The 19,630-nt window shown below is 42.7% G+C and overlaps 2 protein-coding genes across 6 annotated transcripts; one reads left to right on the top strand and one right to left on the bottom strand.

Annotated features, from left to right (window-relative positions):
• The first annotated feature begins 331 nt into the window (after nucleotides 1-331).
• Nucleotides 332-14,184, top strand: LOC119308335. Of its 5 annotated transcripts, none has more exons than XR_005150052.1 (13): nucleotides 332-711; nucleotides 2,533-2,630; nucleotides 10,805-10,887; nucleotides 11,062-11,188; nucleotides 11,789-11,852; nucleotides 11,963-12,060; nucleotides 12,161-12,245; nucleotides 12,477-12,600; nucleotides 13,134-13,235; nucleotides 13,346-13,410; nucleotides 13,637-13,713; nucleotides 13,802-13,881; nucleotides 13,968-14,184. XR_005150052.1 is itself a non-coding variant. In XM_037584443.1 (13 exons), exons 1-13 carry the CDS (start codon nucleotides 554-556, stop codon nucleotides 13,990-13,992), a joined length of 1,191 nt encoding a protein of 396 aa, XP_037440340.1. In that variant the 5' UTR covers nucleotides 332-553; the 3' UTR covers nucleotides 13,993-14,184. The 5 variants fall into 5 exon arrangements, 3 of the variants coding, with proteins under 3 accessions (XP_037440340.1, XP_037440342.1, XP_037440341.1); XM_037584443.1 differs by having other exon boundaries at nucleotides 13,632-13,713; XR_005150054.1 differs by lacking the exon at nucleotides 13,134-13,235.
• A 307-nt stretch (nucleotides 14,185-14,491) lies between these two features.
• Nucleotides 14,492-18,491, bottom strand: LOC119308336 (cytochrome c-type biogenesis ccda-like chloroplastic protein 1). Its single transcript, XM_037584446.1, has 12 exons — nucleotides 18,297-18,491; nucleotides 18,140-18,202; nucleotides 17,977-18,032; nucleotides 17,494-17,621; nucleotides 17,301-17,386; nucleotides 17,176-17,207; nucleotides 16,789-16,950; nucleotides 16,455-16,527; nucleotides 16,247-16,347; nucleotides 15,844-15,936; nucleotides 15,633-15,679; nucleotides 14,492-14,838 (listed from the first exon to the last, which is right to left on the bottom strand). Exons 1-12 carry the CDS (start codon nucleotides 18,394-18,396, stop codon nucleotides 14,763-14,765), a joined length of 1,017 nt encoding a protein of 338 aa, XP_037440343.1. The 5' UTR covers nucleotides 18,397-18,491; the 3' UTR covers nucleotides 14,492-14,762.
• Nucleotides 18,492-19,630: the final 1,139 nt, after the last annotated feature.

Below are 19,630 nucleotides of genomic sequence, written 5' to 3'. Positions count from 1 at the left end.
AGAATCAAACCAAGAAAACGGCAGAACCTCGCACATCTACACGAATGGTTGCGGGGGAAATACACACAACAAGATCTGACTATCAATTCCGTAAAAATATGTTCAAAATATAGACGTTTTTGTCCGGTTTGTATGAATTCCACTGTGTTTGCACGAGTTTCATCTAATTTGTTAAAAAAATGTTTGAAATGTATGTGGGCACCGTTGGATGATAAGTCCTCGGACGGATGGGAGAGGAAATTTGTGGGTCATCGTTGAAGAAGCCCTTAGCACTCTGCCTTCAGATCTCTTTATAAGAAAGAAAGAAAAAGAGTGAGCCTGACTCAGAAGACCAGCCCCTTGCCATCCTCGTGCTGCCTTAGGCTATAGAAAAGGAGGCCACGCGGATCTCCAGGATCAATAGGCTCGTTCGATCGGAGTAGTAATTAAGCCAGAAGTTGACCAAGGAGCTCGCACTATCAAGGGGCACGAGCACGCGCGCGGACCAAGGGCTACTATAGGCTGTTGTTGGTCAGCCAGCTCTCCTTCCGGTTCCGGCACGGCCAATTCCAAGATGGAGATGGTGAAAGCATGCATGCGGCCTGCCGCCTCCGCGTCCTCGGGGCCCCGCGTGCTCGTGCTCGGCGGGACTGGCCGTGTCGGCGGCTCAACGGCCACCGCGCTCTCCCAGTTCCGGCTCGACCTCAACATCCTCATCGGCGGAAGGAACCGGTACGTGCCTCAGTGCCTCATGGCCAGGCTAGGTAGCTGCTTCTCCCGTGAGCCTCTCGCGTGCTTGCTGTGCGTGCATGGTTTTGCTCATGGTCGATCGAGCTGACCTGAAGTACATCATTGATCTTACCATCTTCGTTTTACTCCCTCCGTTACGTAATATAATACTCATTCCGTTTTAAAATAAATGTCTCAATTTTAATATAACTTTATATTAAAGTTAATAGAAAATTAAGACACTTATTTTGAGACGGAGGGAGTTATATTTTTTATGCTACTAGTGTCAAATATGATTTTGTATTATAAGACGGAAGTAATATAAGATGTTTTGCTAAGCTAGTTGAGCCTACCAAAAATCTTTACTCTGTGACTAGCTAGTTAGGCCAACTCCACCGCGCGACCCTAAATTGTTCGAGCGCGTCCGTTTGAAGCAAAAGTTGTCCCAACGCTATACCTCAAACGGACAAAGTTGTCCGCATGCATCCGTCCGTCTCTGCCCCAAACCCGGAGCATCTTTGCGCGACCAATGCTCCCAAGCGGACAAAAAAGGGCGCTCTCGACCGCTGCTCTCGTCCGTCCCGTGTCCACCTGGTCCCACAAAACAGTGACTGAACCGCACAAGCTGGGTCCCTTCCTCGATCCCGGCCGCCGCACGCGTCGCCGGTGGACAGCGCCGCGGAGCCGCCGTTCCCTGCCTGGATCGAGCCGCATGGCGAGGTGGGCGAGGCAGCTGCAGCGAGGTGAGGCGAGGCGGAGCAGGGCGAGCTGTCACCAGGAGGAGCTCGAGGCGGGGTGGCGAGCGCGGGGTGGCGCACGAGCAGCAAGGACGGCGAGCTCGGGGCGGCGAGGCGCGGGCGCGCGGGCGGCGCTGGCCAGCCCGGTGTGGCGCGGGCGCGCGGGGGCGGCGCTGGCCAGCCCGGCCGACGAGGCGCGGGCGCGGGGGCGGCGCAGGCCAGCGCAGCGCGCGGCGAGTTCGAGCGCGGCGCGGGCGGCCGCTTGCGCGGGGTGCGCGTGGGGCGGGGCGCCGTTCGCGAGCGGGTTGATGAATGGGTCGTCCTCCCCCGCGGCGGCGGGGCACGCGACGCGCCACAGCCTCCCGAGCCGCTCCCGCAACGCCGGGTCCAGGCCGTCTGAGCCCACCTCGTCGCTCCCCAGGAAGGACGGGTGTACCAGGACGAGGCCGCGGACGCTGGCGCCCGCCCGCATGGCCATGTGGTGCGCGATGTTGGCCCCGGCGCTGTCGCCGCTGAGGTAGAGGCGGGATTGGTCGGCGTGGCGGGCGAGCCACGGGTCCGGCTCGGCGGCAGCGCCGGCGACGTGGGAAAGGACCCAGGCGAGCGCGTCCCACGAGTCCGCGTACGCGGCGGGGACGGGGTGCTCGGGCGCGAGGCGGTAGTCGACAAAGAAGACGAGTGCGTTGGCCGCGCGCGCGGCGAAGACGTTGAGGTAGGCGTGGTAGGTGGAGTCGAAGGCGGAGAAGACGTAGAACCCGCCGCCGTGGTAGTAGACGAGGAGCTCGAGGCGGGGTGGCGAGCGCGGGGCGGGGCACGGCCGCACGGGCAGGGCATGTCCGTTTGGGGTAAAATTGCCTACTGCGGGTTGGGCGCAGATGCTTTCCTTCGACCGTCCGTCCTCGGACGTCCACTAAATCGCACCCCAAACAAACAGAATCGGACGTCTGTTTGAGGTCGTGCGGTAAAGTTGACCTTAACCGATCGAATCGAGCTGAGTGCCATTGCAACGAGAGCGGGTAGAGGGACGATTTTTGATAATCAAGAGTGACGATCGATCTGATTTTGGATGCTTTCTTTTTTCTGCCAGGGAGAAAGGTGTGCTGCTGGTATCTAAGCTCGGACAGCGATCTGAATTCGTCCACGTTGATATTCACAATTCAAGCAGGCTGAAAGAGGTGTTGGAGGGTGAGTATTTCTTCTAGTTTTTTTTAGACAGGGTTATTTCTTCTAGTTTTCTTTTACATAATCAAAGTCGCTCACATATACGAGCATATATTCATCGCATGCACACACAGTACCCTTATGAGTAACTTGAAGAGACTGAGCCGGCACATCATCTTGAGATTGATAAAGTCGCACAGACGTCTTCATAGTCGACGGGAATGTCTTCTTTTAATGAACACACATTGCCAGAAGGCCTAAAATAAATTCAGAAAAATAGGAGCACCAATATCAAGTTTAAGACTTGAACTCTAGTGTGTTGGATTACCACTATCCTCCTAACTATTTAATTATAGGTTGGTTCACGGACTGCCATCTTGACGCAAAGGGTGTCTTGAAAGATGCACGTGACCAAGACGCATTATAATAAGCCAGAGTTACATTTAAAAATAGAACAAGGCTATCACGTGTCTAAAAACACAATTGAAGGATGCATTTAATCTTGTATACATGGAAAAGGAAGCTGAAAAGTTGAAGAGAGTTGCGGTGGCTACATGTATGCGGGCTATTATTGAGACTATCCATAGTGAAGAATAACTTCGAGAGTAATATACAGATGTGAACTAGGAGCACTCGGCGATGACGCTCATTCAAATCTCAGCCGCTGCATTGCAGTCTAGGAATACATGCATAATTGATCAAAATAAATTGCTGTTGTTGAAGACCCCGCTCCAGCGTAGATTGGCACAGTGCATACCTGTGGAGACAATAAACTAGGAGCAAAAGTCATACTATAAGTACAGCACACTGTTGGGCATTTATTAGACCGGAAAGACTATTGAGCCACCTATACTTTAGGCCATCTTCATCGCGCGACCTCATTTTGTTCGGATGCGTCCGTTTGAGGTAGAACGGACGAATAGCGCGGCCCAACGCGCGGCTCCAAACGGACAAATGTCCGGATTCCGGTCGTGTTCGACCCATCCCCGGCCCAAACTTGCGTCGAGTTTGGGGTGAAACGGACATAGCGCGGACGGGCTCGCCGCATGCCCTTGTCCCCCAGTGGCCCGCATGTCGGAAACACAAGTAGTCCCATTCGATTCCAACGCCTCCACCCCCTCCCCCGCCCCGCCCCACCCCGACGACGGCGCCGCCGCTATTCTCCGGCTGCCTTCTTCACGCAACCCCCGACCGTCCATAGCCAACCACGTCTCGACATGGCCGCCACCACGCCCGTGCTTTCGTCGTAGTTTAGGTCGTCGATCGGAGGAAGTTTGGCCAACGCCGTCGTAGCCGGCGGCAGAGGGGATACGACCGCAGGCGACGTACCACGGCAGCCACAACAGCTTCCGGCGAGTGCTCCAGAGCGGTCAGTAGCCGGCCGCCAACCACACCTGCATCGAGGTGATCATCGCGGCCACTTTGCCACCATGACCGCAAGGTGTTCGACACTTTGCCCACAAAGGTATGGACAATGGTGATGAGTTTTTCTTCCACCACTTCATTTGTTCATCGGACGATTCGTCGCCGGATGATGAAGATCTTGTGGTGGCTGCACTGGTGGTTCACGACCAAATTCAACGGCAGCTTCCTCGGTACAGGGGGTCAGTCCCTGGCCGTACTCCCAACCTGAACCGCAACAGGGAAAGAGGTCACGCCCTACTCTATGCCGATTACTTTGCGAACACCCCGCTCTTCAAGCCGGATAAATTTCGTCGCCGTTTTCGTATGGCAAGGCATGTGTTCAATCGTATCCGAGAGGGAGTGGTTGCTCATGACCCATACTTCAAGTGCAAGACGGATGCCCTTGGCAAGGTTGAATTCTCCTCTTACCAGAAATGCACTGCGACCATCGTGAGCTGCGTGATTGGCACACTCATTTGGATCTTCAAAATAACTTGGTTGAGCACGTGTGGGTTCACATTGGCAACCAATAGATGTATTGGTCCATTTTATGTTCATTCAAGACAATTTCGATTTGGTTGTAAAACTATTTTTATTAGAGACAACTTTGATTGGGTTGTAAAACTATTTTAATTTTCAAACAATTAATATTTGAACATGCAAACTTGTTTTGATATGAAAAATATGGGCATTTAGGCCTTGGCGAACGGGATGGGGCAAACGGATGCGGCCGCGCGCTGGGCCCACGGCCACCGCATCTCAGGACAGGCCCGGACACGACCCCGTCGCCCTACCCAAACGGACAAAATCCGGGCAAAACGGACGTCCGTTTGGGGTCGCACGGTGGAATTGACCTTATTCTCATATTGTTAATTACACAAAACTGTACTCTCCATTGTCATTGCCAGATCCAACGCAAAGCTCGACCCATTGGTTCTCTTCGTCCGGCCATTGTTCCTCTTCCTCTCATTGACTAGTGCCGAAAAAATTAATAGGAGGTTATATTATGTGCACAAAAACAAAATAGTCATTTTTTGGCTCTAATTCTGAGTGCGGCATTTCGGTGCTCAGGCTCGTACGCACCCGGTCAGAAAAAAATCACAACAAGTTCAAAAAAAATAAAAAAAAATCCATTTGTTTATATTGTAGAAAATTCATTGAGTGGGGTCTGCTCCATTTTTCAGATCATTTGGACATCTGAGTAGTTCACAGCCAAAAAAATTCGGGTCTGAACAGTCAACTTTTTTACAGACCCCGAATTGGTTTTTTTGTCGAGAGCTGCACAGATGCCTAAATGATTTGAAAATTAGAATGAACCTCGCGCAACAAATTATTTACCATGCAAAAAATGGATTTTTTTTGAATTTTCTAGTATTTATTTTGATTTGTTTTCTTCAGCATGGGCGCAGATGAGCCTGAGCTCATAGGTGGATTATCGTATAATTCCTCGTAAACCGTTTTACTCATAATAGCATCGCGTGCAAGAAGAGGAAGATGAACTTGGCTTGAGTTTCTAAATGAAGCGAGATTTATCTCATGACTTGTAAGTTTGTCGCTCGAATTAGCTACCGGTGTGTTCAATAGAATGAAAAAAAATAGAACAATGGTAACTTTCTCATCTACGGTCTTTACCCCAGAAAGTTTTTTTGTTTTTACTTTTGTGTTCAAACTATTACTACTCGCAAAAAAAATATTACTAGCACTTTGGCATTTTCTGGGCGGATCTAATTGGAACCAGATCACTCGCAGCCGGTAGAACGCGTAGCCATGCATGCTTCCGCCTAGTGGCCTAGACGCAATACGATCGCTGTGTCGATCCTATCCGGATAGGTTGGACAAGAAAGTCTCTGCCCGGTTGGACAACAATCCAAGCCCCTTATTAAGTGTCGAACTATTTATATTATATTACATGCCCGAACTTGCGATAACAATCAAAATTTTAGAGTGTACTTCCTCCATCTGCGAATAAGTGTATTTTTAGTTTTGTTTTAAATCAAAAATTTATAATTTTGACTAACTTTATAAGAAAAAGTAGCAGCATTTGTGGCACTAAATTAGTACCGCTAGATCCATTTTGAAATTTACTTTCGTAATATACCAATTTGATGTTGTATATGTTATCTATAAAGTTGATTAAAATTTTAAAATTTTGACTTAGAACAAAAGGTAGAAGTATACTTATTCGCGGATGGAGGAAGTAAGTGGTAAAAAAAGAGCACCATTTTCTATTCACGTGTTGAAATGTTAAATGGCATAAATGAAACTTCTACCGGCGGTGTTGGAACAGTGTACCGGACAGAAACTTTGCCTTATGGGAACAGAACGTGCGTACTTTACATCAGATATGCTGAACATGGGAAAGATAAATACTACTCCCTTCATTCTTTCATATAAGGTGTATTATTTTTTACATGATAATCAAGACACATAATTATAGACAAGTTAGAACAAAATTACCCTTGGTAAATTTGTTGGTTAGTGGCAAGTAAATCAATTACTTCTAGAAATTAAGAGATACATGCAATCGATAGAGAGATACTTTCCTTCTTTTGATACAAATAGAGATACAGATAATCGGAAGAGAGATACTTTTCTTTTTTCTGGAAGTCTAACAAGTGAATTATGAGAAATTGGAAGAAATACACCTACATTATGAAATTTTAAAAAATAAATACACCTTATATAAAGTAAGGGAGTACATGATAAAGAAATGAATACAATGGTGCTATTATAGTGGGTGAGGATCCCAAAAAGATTTGATGGGCAGGATTCCAGTGAGCATCGTCGCAGAGTGCTCCTGCACAATTTTGAGTAACATACACATTATCCGGCTATGTTACTAACTTCATAGTGGATAGTAACATAAGTGTGACATCATGCAAAACTTTATTTATTAGGTTATAGATTCATATGTACCGGGATATGTGATGTTACGGTAAGTAGCTAAATTACTCAATTTACCTCTCTCCACATTAACTGAATGTCAGATAGGCAATTTTGCTTAATTGAAGCTTATGTTACTCACGAATTTACTCCCGCTGTGGTCGGTTTGGAGTTAAAACATAGCCTAGAAGTACTACAAAAAACTTTAATCGTCGATCCTAAAAAAAGGAAACTTCCATCATTGACGGGCTACAGTTGAGATGTCATTGCTATTAAATATTATAATACACGCCTCGGAGAAACAAATAAATCATAGCGAGTTTGAATTCAAATGGATGGAAATTTCCTCCAAAAAAGATTGCAAATGAATCATTATAGAAGATGATGTGGCTAGCTCCCATCTAAATGAGAATTAACTAAGTCATCAAGGTGACATTAGCATCTTTATTACTATTTTCTTCTTTTTACCTTCTAATTTTTCATTTGTTTCTCAACAATTTTATTGTATTTAAAAAATTGTAAATATAGATGCCCGCAGCCAGTGGACATGGAGTTGTGCATGGGTGTGTGGGCATGCAAGAGCAATTGCACATGGATGACGAACATGCTTTTCTACATAGGTACGTGCAACTTAAATTGTGCGCGGCCGATAAACATACAGTTACACACGATATGCGGCGTGCAACTGTAGCTGCAAGCGGTCGGTGAACAACTTTTTCCTACGTAAGAAAGCACTTCATGAGAGAGGGTCGAGGCAGGGACTGAAACCTAGCCGCCACCTTGTATTCTTCCCCTCTCGTCGCTGCCAGGTGCCGCGCTGATGATAATGGGGAGGTTGCTGATCATGGGGGCGATGTGGAGGAGTCCGTGAGATGTTGTGGTTCCACAGCGGAGATGAATATTCGAGGCGCGGTCTTCGGCAGGCGATGGTCGACGGCGGTGCTGGTGTTCCAGTGTGATGATCTTCAATGGCCGCCCGGCCTAGCTAGGTCACCAAAAAAAAGGGTGTTGGTGCATGGTCCTGGGCAGTGGTGAGCTCGACGTCAGATCTGAATCTGGCATGCAGCGTCATGGGTGATTTGTCTCGGGTTTTCTTTAGGAAGTCTTCGTGTTTGGTTTGGACGCAAATTGTGGACAATGAACAAGTGTAGGAATAATGTCCTCCCACTTTTTCCGTTACGTTGGTGTGCTTATCGTTGGCGGTGGAGAGCTTGTGGAGCTGTTCTCCTAAGGGTTTTCCGGGATCTTGATCGTTTCGGGTTTCCGTGGATCCGGTTGAATCCAACCGGCTTTCCAAGTCAATGGAGTTTCTACAGGCCCTTTTCTGTGTTTTCTTCTTCAAGGCGGTGATTTGCTTTGCATATCGCAACCACCAATGTCTCTTGTCTGCATCGACGACTTCCCGGTTACTTCTTCTACAAGTTATTGGGCTTAAACTAGTTTTCTCCGCTGAGGCGTATGTCCGGCATCGAGCTACGCTCACGGCACGCTGCCAATGGATGCAGGAGAAAGAGGACTTCAACACCCTCAAGGATTTTAACATAATGTTATTTTTCTATAAGGATGTGTTTGGAAGGATCTATGATACTTTATATATGACCTTAGGCATTTTTACAAAAATATCTTTTCTCTATGTAATATAATCTCCTAAGTTAATATCATTTCTCGGTACTAATATTATTTTTCTAAAGTTATGAAGAGTGGAAGAAAAAAATGTTTTCCCGTCCTTGCTACCTGTCTCTCCTTTGTGGGGTTTAAATCTGTTATCTTCATTAAAGAAAAGATTAACACTGTCCCATTCTGCCTTTCTACATCCTCATAGCCTATGTATGAGTTTTATATTGTCTTCCTTAGTCTATCTTTTTTTTATTTCGCTTTCATATTACTTGTATGTTTCTTTATCTCTAGTTCGATCCTAAAACTATTTCAACCGGTTTGGATGGCGGTCATGTAATAGGATAGGCATGTAGTGCTCCTATTTTGTTTGTCTGCCGGTTGTGGCTTTTTGATTAGGCTCGTATGAGCGTTCTGTTTTCTTTTCGTACTTTGAGATACTGAAGACTTTGATACTAGTTTCGTTTTTAATAATATGAGCCGTATGCATCTTTTTGATGCAGAGGCTGGGGTAACCCCCTTTTCGAAAAAAAGTGCTATACCACCCCGATTTCATTTGACTTGCACGCATGGCGGCTTGATTACTGTCACATATAAAATATTTTACAATAAAAGCTTAGAGAAAAGGCAGACAAGCATAATTGGTCCTGAAAGTTTTAATTCAGCAGCAAATTCATAATGGGAATGTCTCTTAACAATAACAAATTTCCTTTGTAGCAACTTTATTGCGGCTAGCTATACATAACTTGAAAAGGACACATAATTATGCATAAAACAGTTTTTTCTCATCTTCCACCTTTCATGAAAGTAAGGCGGCTAGGGTTTTTGTGCAAGGGATGCCACAATTGTGGTTCTGTTCACCTTTGTGTGCCTTTTGATGCCGGCGAGGTGGGGGGAACCCCGGTTTTGGGTTGGTTGTGTGGTGTGTGTGTGTGTGTGTGTGTGTGTGTGTAGCTCTAGCTCAGGCTAGGATTCAATCTAGGTGTCTGGTCAGCCGTGGCGATGGGATGGCCTCATCGACGATGTAAAATAGTTTCTTATAGTCCTCATCAGTACGACAATGCTTATTAGCGTCGGCGGAGGGCATGTGGAGCTTTGGTGGATTTGATTTACCAAATCCATCATTATTGTATACTCTTTGATAGATATAGCGCAATCCAAATTAATCCCTAATCCTTTTTTTGCATGGCCCCTAATCCTTATTTTACAAGTTCTTAATATGTCCCTTTCTTATATTGAATGCAAATACCTAACTAAATACTAAGAAAATTCTTTGTTAACAGCAATCTATTCTTCATAATAGTATATATTTTGTATATTGAAGTCCTAGATAGGAAAGTAGAGTAGGCAGAGATCCTCCACAAAAGGCCCTCTTCGCAGCCTTGCTTGCTGGCAAAGCCACATGGTTGGTTTGCCTTCATACGCGGGAGAATGAGGGAGGGTCAGCTTTCTTTCGTGAGGTTTTGCGACACAACCAGATTTTCTTCACGCGCAAAGCTAAGCAAGGATGTGCCTGGAACAGGAACAAAGAATCCAGGGTTGGATCTTGGGCCTAGTTTTGTCTACGTCTCGTCTAGGTAGTTTTGGGATGCATTGTTGCGCGAAGTGGATTGCTGTGTTTTGTTGGTCTCCTTGGTTCTTCTCTGTTAGGCAATGCATGACCAACTTTGGCCTTGTCGTGAAGGCGGTAAGGTAAGGCCACCTCAATTCTGTCTGATCGGATCTAGGATGGTTTTCCATTACCCATTGTCGCCTTCTTCTTCGGGGAGACAATGTGATCCTGAATTAGTTGTCGTTGGCTTGTTCTGGCTCTGACGGGCGACTTTCGTCCTCTTGATCGATAATATTACCCTAACTCCCAAGGTGTTCCAAAGATTCATAGCCGTCATCGATCTTTACAAACTGTGCACCACGAGTAAGTGCAAGAGGAAGACAACCTCGACATACCCAAAGACTTGGATCTTATTTTCTATTTTGTAAGGGTTAGACAATTTAAAATATGGTCTTGGCATTCTCCATTTTTTTTAGAGGACATACAATGACGGGTCACACAAAGGTTCACCACAAGTACAAAGAAATTCGAACATAATAAAATTTACATTATTACTACCACCACCAGCACGAGCCACCGATGCCCCATTGTCGCCGCTCCCATACTGAAGCCAGCATGAACTTGTCGATGAAAGAAAATGAGTTTTCGTGCACGTGTCACTAAGGACCAGTGTACGGAAGCCGGCATGATACTTCCATTTATTTTCCCTCACAAAAATAGACACTTCATTTATTTTGTTTCACAGGCGTGGATTTGGTGATTCATGCCGCTGGACCATTCCAGAGGGATGACAAATGCACAGTCCTGCAGGCAGCAGTATTTACCAAGGTGGGTGGGGCCATGAAATATTTGATGCTGAACTGTACGTAAATATATAATAAAGTGGTATTCGATTATTTCAACTTTTCAAAACTAGTTCTATTTTTTCGACGCTTGCAGTATTTCTGTATATAAATCTGAGAAGGCCTAAGTTAATTTGCATGCTCAACTTTTGCCGACCAGACAGGGTACACTGATATCTGCGATGGAGTGGACTATTCATGGAGGGCAAAATCTTTCCATGAACAAGCAAAAGCTTCCGGCGTCCCAGCTCTCATAACTGCAGGGATATCTCCTGGAGTGAGCAATGGTCTTATTTCTTGCATTCACACATAATTTCTCCATCAATTTGTATCCAGAAAAATGCTTGCTACGTAGACTAATTCTAGGTGCATATTATAAGAATCTCAACTACATACAGTAGTTCATGTTTCATCTTTTTTTTTACAAATCATACACCACAACACCACATCTATGATAAAGCTTCATTTATGAACAACTAATGGTAATGCTCGGGTTAATCTAGGTAATGTAACAGATTGATGAGGAAATTGAGTATTCAATTTGTGAATAACCCCTGATGAGTACATATTCAGTTGACAAGATTTAAATTTAAATGCCTGAGAAAGCTCTGCAACTGCAGATGCAATTAGAATGGGAATATCGACGCTCGATTAGTAGGGCCTATGTTTCAACGAGGGGTGCAGGGCGGCGCCCGATCCGCCTCATATGCAAACTTGGGCGATTTAGTTATAAATGAATTGTGATGGGTTAGTTCAACTTGTACTTGCTACGATTCACTTGTGTGGGCCTATGCGGGACACCGTGTTGCATCCCTAGTTTGAACCCTTTGAATTTTCTTTTGAAAATTGCATTTCTTAGTTCATAACTCGATCATTTTGTATGATAGTGATGGCAGCTGAGCTTGTACGTACTGCAAAAGGCGAGAGTGGTGGTGAACCAGAAACACTGAGGTCAGGAAGATATGACAAACTTGGGAACTGCCAATGATGTGAAAACTCACTTTTGTTTCAAACCTAATGTGCAGTCTTGGTCAAGCCTATCTTACTAAATCCTCCTACAGATTCTTCTATTACATTGCAGGTACAGGTGGTGCAGGCCCAACTACGTTGGGCACAAGCTTGTTACTTCTTGGGGAGGATGTAATTGCCTATGATAAAGGTTCCCTTGCATTTGGACTTGCTGTCCTTTTTTCAATAATAGTCAGCGAATATATAGAAATGATCCTCGCCTTGCCTGATCTTTTTATGAACAAACCCAGGGAGCGAAATCAAACTAAAAGCCTACAGTGGAGCTCGCAACATTGATTTTGGAAAAGGGATTGGGAAGAAATATGTTTACTTGATGTAAGTCCTTGAATATATTGTTTCTATTTCATGAAACACAGATTATAATAAGTTATACCTATGAAATTTGATCAATGGAAGTTTATTTCATTAAAAATGTGGTGTGTGGTACCTCTACTATACCATGGCAAAACAAATTATATGTTCCTCTGCAACAAGCCATTATCATGGTTATTCCCCTCCCATAATTGAGAAAAATAAACCACTGTCATATTACTTGAACAAATGCAGGAACTTACCGGAGGTGAAGAGCACACACAAAAACTTAGGTCTGCCAACTGTTGATGCTCAATTTGGTTCAGATCCTTTCATCTGGAATTGGGGAATGGAAACGTTCGCAAACTTCTTGCCTTCTGTACGTGTTGTTTCTCAAATTAACTACTACCTCCGGCCTGGTTTATTAGTCCCCCTAGCATTTTGGGTCAAAGTTTGACCATAGATTTAACTGACAAGATATAATTTATATGTAAACAAAATATATCATTGAAAACTTCAGTCAAATACGAATCTACCCATATAATTTTTATGGCACATAACTTATATTTTGCCACTAATCAAATCTAAGGTCAAAGTTTAGCACAAAATAAGAAGGGTACTGATAAACCTGCATCTTAAAATTGTGTTACTGATACTTGTACCAACCAAAGGTTACAAGGTACGAGTACCAAGAAAAAGCTTCCTTCAGGAAAATGGAGATCGAAATTTGGCAACTTCATCTTATTAAATGAAATTGGTAGTAATAAATGTTTTGACTTGTTAAAAAGAATCATGTAGATAGAGGTGTTATAAGGACCAGCATCGAGCTTAATTTGAAACTAGGAAATTATTTGGCACCATGTAAGTTTGGAGTATAATCTTAAGCTAGAAAAACAAATTGTCTATATGCAGGACCTCTTGAGAGATAAAAATGTCACTCTAAAGTTTGCTGAGTGTGTTGACCCTTTCATTCGAGTTATTGATGGGATTGTAGGAGAGCGTGTTGCCATGAGAGTGAGTGCTTGCACACTTGTTGTTAAGTATTAAGTTTGTTGTGTCAATGCCCAGGACAGTGTATTAGAAATGTTGAATACCACTTAACCAACTTGGTTTTGTTTGGGCAGATTGATCTCGAAAGTTCAAATGGGCACACCACTACTGGATTATTTGCTCACAACAATCTATCCGTGTAAGCACAATTTTCTGGCACAATCCATCTTGGTAGACATAAACCTACTAAATTAGTTTCCCAATCTATGTTTTAAATCTACAAGTTCTAACATATAAAATACTCCGGATAACACAAACACGATGCATTTGATAAAGTTGAAGTATAGCCCCTGCTTGTGCCCAACATTGTTTTGCCCGTATCGTTACATTGAAGCTAAGCAGTTTAGATTGGACATTCAGATCAGTGGGCTATGCAGCGGCCGCATTTGCTCTAGCAGTTCTAGAAGGCAGCACAAAGCCAGGGGTTTGGTTTCCAGAAGAGGTGATGTAAAGTTAGAAACCAGAGAAAGAACCAAGAAACTAAAATTTCCTCAACCTTTCTGAAATTATCCCAATTCTTTGAAATGCAGCCAGAGGGAATAGCTATTGATGCAAGGAAGCTCTTGCTCCGACGGGCATCTCGAGGAGTAACGAACTTCACAATGAACAAGTGATCTACTATCTCAAATAATAGCAAACAAATAGCGAAATCAAGTATATTTTTATGTTAATAACAAGTATGGCACTTGAAAACAGGAATTCCGGGATGATAGAATGCTGATCATATGGAAATGAATCCCTGGGTCATAGAATGCTGATAATATGGTGATGATGGAAGTTATAGCTTCATCAAACTATTGTACTCTTCCCCTGTAATCCCCCCTCTCCCTCAATGTAACTCTGAACTATGTTCTGGGCTATTCGGTTGGTAATAAAGTTCAGGCAGGCGTAAGCCCGCCGTTGACGCGTAAAAGAAAAATGATGGAAGTTATGCCTGAGAACAAAATCTCCGCGAAGTGTACAGAAAATTCCTACTCAGTTCATGTGAAATCCTGCATGAATTATGGAGCTGTAAACAGGGAAGCACCTAGTCCCATATTTGGAGCAGGCTGGTTTAAGTTGGAGCCCGTTCAAGTTGGAGTATTATGTTTCTCTGTGATTTGATTATTGCAGGTTGTAAAAAACAGAATGATTCTGTGCTGATGTCCCCTGTAATAAAACCTGCTGAGGTAACTACACAAATCATATAGTATCAAGTTCATACATAGTAGATGGGCATGTAGATATTTACTTATCGTGTTGTTGTTGTTTTCTTTTGGGTCCCTGAAGGGAATGGGGTCAAACCTCAAACTTTTCTGTGGACTGCTGAGATCAAGATGTTTAAGTTACCGTAAACAGATTTGCATTCCTATAAAAGCTAGAAATAACTGATGCTACTTCCTTGCCATTTATGTTTAGCTACTTTACATCGCAAGACATATGTTGGCATGTGCAACAATGGTGATCCTTGTTTAGCAGCTCTTGTTCAGCAAAGACCTACAACTCTACAGTTCACATCACCATTGATGTCGCAGGGAACAGCTTGTCCAGTAGGGTATAAACACCTCCACCCAATAGAAATGCACCACTGCCAAGCAAATGTTAGTGCAATGCATTTCTACAAATAGAAAATACAATTTAAAAGGAATTCTTGGTATTTTTCTGAGGATATTTTCCTCGACGATAGGATCTTGGTTAGAACCTCTGTGAGGAATAGGAACGGCACCATTTTTGGTATAAGTAGAACAGTACTTTGGAAAAAGCAGTATTCTAGAGGAGAATAAAAGGGTAGGTTTGATGTATTATCTTTTCCCAAAAAGAAAGACAAAAGGTGTAACTGTGAGTCCTGAGCTGAGATAGTGAAATTGTATAAAATAAAATATGCTTGATATCTGTAAAATAAAGGTAGATTAAATGTTCGCCTCCAAAGAAAAAGGACTGGCGATTTCTTACATAGGGTAATTATCGTGTTTTTACTGGGTAATAAATATACAGTGTACATAGATAGTTAATGTAAATGCTTTAAATGTTCACCTCCAAAGAAAAAAGGGTAGCTATTTCTTACATATGTCAGTTATCATGTGTTGGTAATTGGCAATCAATATACAGTGTACATAAGTATTTAACTACATAGCTAGTCCAGGAATGGATTTAGTTAGTAATTTAGCATTGTGAAGTATATCCGCTGTATTTGTACAAGGAATTGGACACATATGGTTAGACTTGGCAATTTGATGCACAAAATTAAGTTCACCAATATGAGAGTTGATTTTAGAATCTTGACCAAAAAGTACATGATGCGAGTTGATGTAGAGTTAAATATTTACTCAACAGAAAAGAAAAACAAGACACTGTAAGAACTAAAAACTAAGAAGTAGATACCTGATGGGGTTTATCCATGTGGAATATCTTCTGAATGACAGCAAACTCTGTAGAAGGCAATTAACTAATCAGCCATCATAACTCAAAAGTAGAAAAAACATGTGTCGTTGATCTATTAGAATGATGATGTTCATGAAGTCCAAGAGCAACTAGAAGTTTCAGTTTTTGCTGGTACTGTCTTATCTGTACTTGATAATTTCTATATGTATACCTGCAATGCTCCAGCAAAAGAGGCTGCAATGAGAAGAGGTGCAACATAGCCAGTTGTATATGTCAACAACAAACTTCCCCCAACAATTGGATCCTGACAGGAGAACGTTGAAGTTGTAGTGACCAGACTTCATCATCATTTAAGAGAAGGAATAAGCTGGAGGAAGCCGATACTACATGTTCACTACTATGTCAACACTCAACAGATTAACCAAGCATATTAAAGTACGGTAACACAGATTGGAAAGGGAAGAGTTTAAACAAATGTGAATCACATGGCGAATTACTAACTTTACTAATTAAACTATTAAAGTCTATCACAAAAATTAAAATAGTTCTGCATTTGAGCTTTAAGCTACGTAATAAAGTACTGAGGCAACTTATATATCCTGTTATATGCATACCCTTGAAGTGGCAACATATCCCAGAAGGGTAGCAAGAACAGGTGTACTGCAAGGTGATGCTGCTAATGCAAATGTAAGGCCAGCAAGATATGCTTGTACACCTGATAACCAAATACAGTTAGGAAAAAGCAAGATATTACTGACTGATTAAAAGAAATATAATGACATATATAGGGAAGAAATAAAAAATAGTGTCAAGAAGCATCACTGGAAGGCAAGTTAGCTGCAGCAGCTCGAGGATCATAATCGCTGAAAAATGAGGGAAGTTGTAGCTCGACTACCTGTCGGATACAACATAATCAGAAAAGAAAATGGATTAGGGTAGTGTGCTTATACCTAATATTATTACAGAAGCAATAGCAGAAACTTAAATTTCAACGAAAGGAATTACCACTGTGAGTATGTTTTTACATTTATTTAAGGAAAAAAGAAACCACAATGAAATCAACTCCTAATCGATTTGGCTTTAAGACTGCATGGTAGAAAGATAAATTGATTAACATGCCCCAGTTTTTGAATTTTCCTTTTGGTTTGTGATTTACCTCAAGTAGGTTCAATCCCATGACGATTCCTAACCCAGAAGCAGCCACTGGGAGTCCTTGTCCTACTTGCCCATAAGCCTTTCCAGCAAAAGAAGCAGCAACACCAAGGATGGCTAAGGTTGTTGCCAGTCCTAATGAGAAAGCAACTGAATTTCCAACAACCTACTAGATAGAACAAAAACAACTCAATTTGTATCAGGTATGATACAGACTATCAATGAGCCAAACTAATCATGTAAGCGTCTTAGTACAGATTAGATGTTGCACGTACATATTCTGACAGATAACGATGTTGCACATACATATTCTGATAGATAACCATTACCAATTTCGTTTGGTTCTTTTATGGCACGCAAAACCTGAATATGCTTAGTTATCTTAAATTACCTCAGCTCGATCTTTTCCAGAGCCAAAAGCACCTGGAAGATTTTAAAAGATGTAATATATCGATGTCATTAGTGCTAACCAATTCTGGGTCAAAGAGATCATTTCAGAAAAGCCACTATACTTGCCTATATATCCTAGAGTCAATGGCAGAACACTGAGTGTACAGGGAGACAAACTAGTTACAAGTCCAGCACCAAAAATTACTGCCAAGCTGGAGAATAGAGAAAAAGGTCAGAAAGAAAAGAGGTATGGGTAGGAAGCAGAAAATTAAAGGATGCTGTGTCTACAGCAAATTAACTGCAGAGAAAGAAAGCTGACCTGGTGAAACTAAGAGCAGACAACTGATCCAGAACAGCCTCATTAGCTTGCTGCCCAGCTGAAAATAATAAACCTCCAAACCAATCTCCGATGCCTAAGTCAGCCAAGAGAAGTCCCGATGATCCTAGCTGAACAACAAGAAATGGTTTGGGGGGATCACTCCACGTAAAGAAGGATTTTACCTTTTAGGTTTGCCAAGGGATGCAACAAGCAAGAAACAAGAAACACAGATATAGGCATATAGCCTAGATAGTTTGGAAGCACTTTGCAATAGCGTACTGATTGATTTTGATGCATGGTGTGCTGATTGCAGCTGATGGAATTGGCTACGTGTTATACTACTAATCCAAATATCTTTGAAGATATTTATAGTCAAAGTTCGATTTAGCTAATGCCTAGAACTAACAGCTTCTATAGAACAGGAGGAAGCATCTAGGAACGATAAGAACAAAACAGATTTGAAGGCCCTCCATGTTGTCTCACCAGAGAATCTCCGAGGTCGGCAGCATTCGCAGCCCCAGCAGCAACCAGACTCCCCACTGAACGCAGAATTAAACAGCAGTGTTCTCAGAGCCATTTCATTGAAAACGTTGCCAGCAAGAGATATGAAAAAGAAGTAAACAAAAGGTGAGCTTCGAGTTAGTACCGGCCACAGATGACAGCACGATCAGGCGCGGGCGGAGGAGCGACCGCCTGGCTCTACGATTCTCTGCGAATGTTTTTCTCACGGGATTATTTATACGTAAAAACAGCAGATTGGGTGCTAATGGAAGCACGAACACGCGGTTAGCGCGGAGACACACCTGTAGCAGGTGAGGAGGATGGGGTCGAATTAGCAGCTCGTGCTGGGAGGTGCGGGCGGCGGAAGACCACGGGACGGGTGCTCATGGCGACGGAGAGCATGGCGGGAGGGCGGAGGTTGTCGAGCACAGGAGAGTGGAGAAGTGTTTTTCGGCTGCGTCGCCTGAGAATAAAGTGAGCGTGTGGACAAGAGAAGAGATAGAGCGTGTTGCGTGTCTGGTTCACGCTCTCGAGAGTTACTACTTGACTAGTGGGTCGTGGCTGGTGGAAAAACATTTCTCATGAATACGCTCAATATACATGATTTTTTTGAAATGTTTCCAAAATTAAAACAGACCCGTAAATGATGAACATAACGAAACATCGCCTGTGTAGAAGTTTTAATAGGGGATCTGTAGAGGTCAATTTATAATTTTATTTAGTCCCTCGCATCGGGTAAAAAAAAAGATTTTCATGTTTCGTACGATGCTGAAGCAAAAAAATATTGACACAACTTTCTATGGGTTAGTTTTTGTAAACTATATAAAAATGACTAAATGTCTATTTGCCTCTATACACGGCTATGTCTATTCTGGTACCATGGTAATTGTTATGACAACCACCGCTACGCCAGGTCAAGATTATATACATCATTCATCAGTCTAGCTTAGGCAGGGTCCATCAATGCAGTTTACTCAGCCAAAACTAATTCGTTGTGGCGCCTTTGAAAATCAAATCGTGGTCAAACCATCACTTTTTTTTTGAAATGACTTTTCAAAAATCTCTTATCTCATCATGACATCACTTAGACATAGTTTTTGAAATGACATTTTAAAAGCCCTTATCTCACTTTGGCATTTTAAAAGCCATTATCTACCACTCCTGCATAATTTGATAGTTTTTCTCCCGTTGCAACACACGGACATATTTGCTAGTAATAATAAAGCAAATTAGGTTTCTTTCGTCCGTCATGGCATTTTACACAAAAATTCCTATGTTTTGTTGAAATAAACCCGCAGTCCGGATTTAAGTCACACCCGAACCGTTATTTTACATTTTTTGAAACCCCCCTGATGTTTTAGGTAATTCATCCGCGGATCATATTTAAGTCAAACAATATTTTTTTAAATTATTCATATCTTTTAAACCGTAACTCTGATTTGAACATGTTATATATGAAATTTGATTAAAAAAATATGTAGAATATGAATATGAGATTATTTTCACCTGTTAAGTATTTTTAAATATTATTTTGGAATACATTTAAGTCAAATAAATGATTTTCTAAATTATCCGTATCTTTTAAATCGTAAATTCGATTTTAACATATTATATATGAAATTTTATTAGAAAAATA

The sequence above is a fragment of the Triticum dicoccoides genome, chromosome 5B (genome assembly GCF_002162155.2).
Source record: "Triticum dicoccoides isolate Atlit2015 ecotype Zavitan chromosome 5B, WEW_v2.0, whole genome shotgun sequence".
Lineage (NCBI taxonomy): Eukaryota > Viridiplantae > Streptophyta > Magnoliopsida > Poales > Poaceae > Triticum > Triticum dicoccoides.
Note: the sequence above shows the minus strand (reverse complement) of the source record. Positions and strands in the feature narration are given on the sequence as shown.

Excerpts from the sequence above, each read along its gene's own strand:
- LOC119308336 (XM_037584446.1), bottom strand. The coding sequence starts at position 18,396 with ATGCTCTCCGTCGCCATGAGCACCCGTCCCGTGGTCTTCCGCCGCCCG. Across the intron at positions 18,203-18,296 it reads ATCCTCCTCACCTGCTACAG|AGAATCGTAGAGCCAGGCGG; the intron begins GTGTGTCTCCGC and ends AAACATTCGCAG. Across the intron at positions 17,622-17,976 it reads CCGACCTCGGAGATTCTCTG|CTAGGATCATCGGGACTTCT; the intron begins GTGAGACAACAT and ends CTTGTTGTTCAG.
- LOC119308335 (XM_037584443.1), top strand. The coding sequence starts at position 554 with ATGGAGATGGTGAAAGCATGCATGCGGCCTGCCGCCTCCGCGTCCTCG. Across the intron at positions 13,411-13,631 it reads GCTCACAACAATCTATCCGT|ATCAGTGGGCTATGCAGCGG; the intron begins GTAAGCACAATT and ends TTGGACATTCAG. Across the intron at positions 13,882-13,967 it reads ACGAACTTCACAATGAACAA|GAATTCCGGGATGATAGAAT; the intron begins GTGATCTACTAT and ends ACTTGAAAACAG.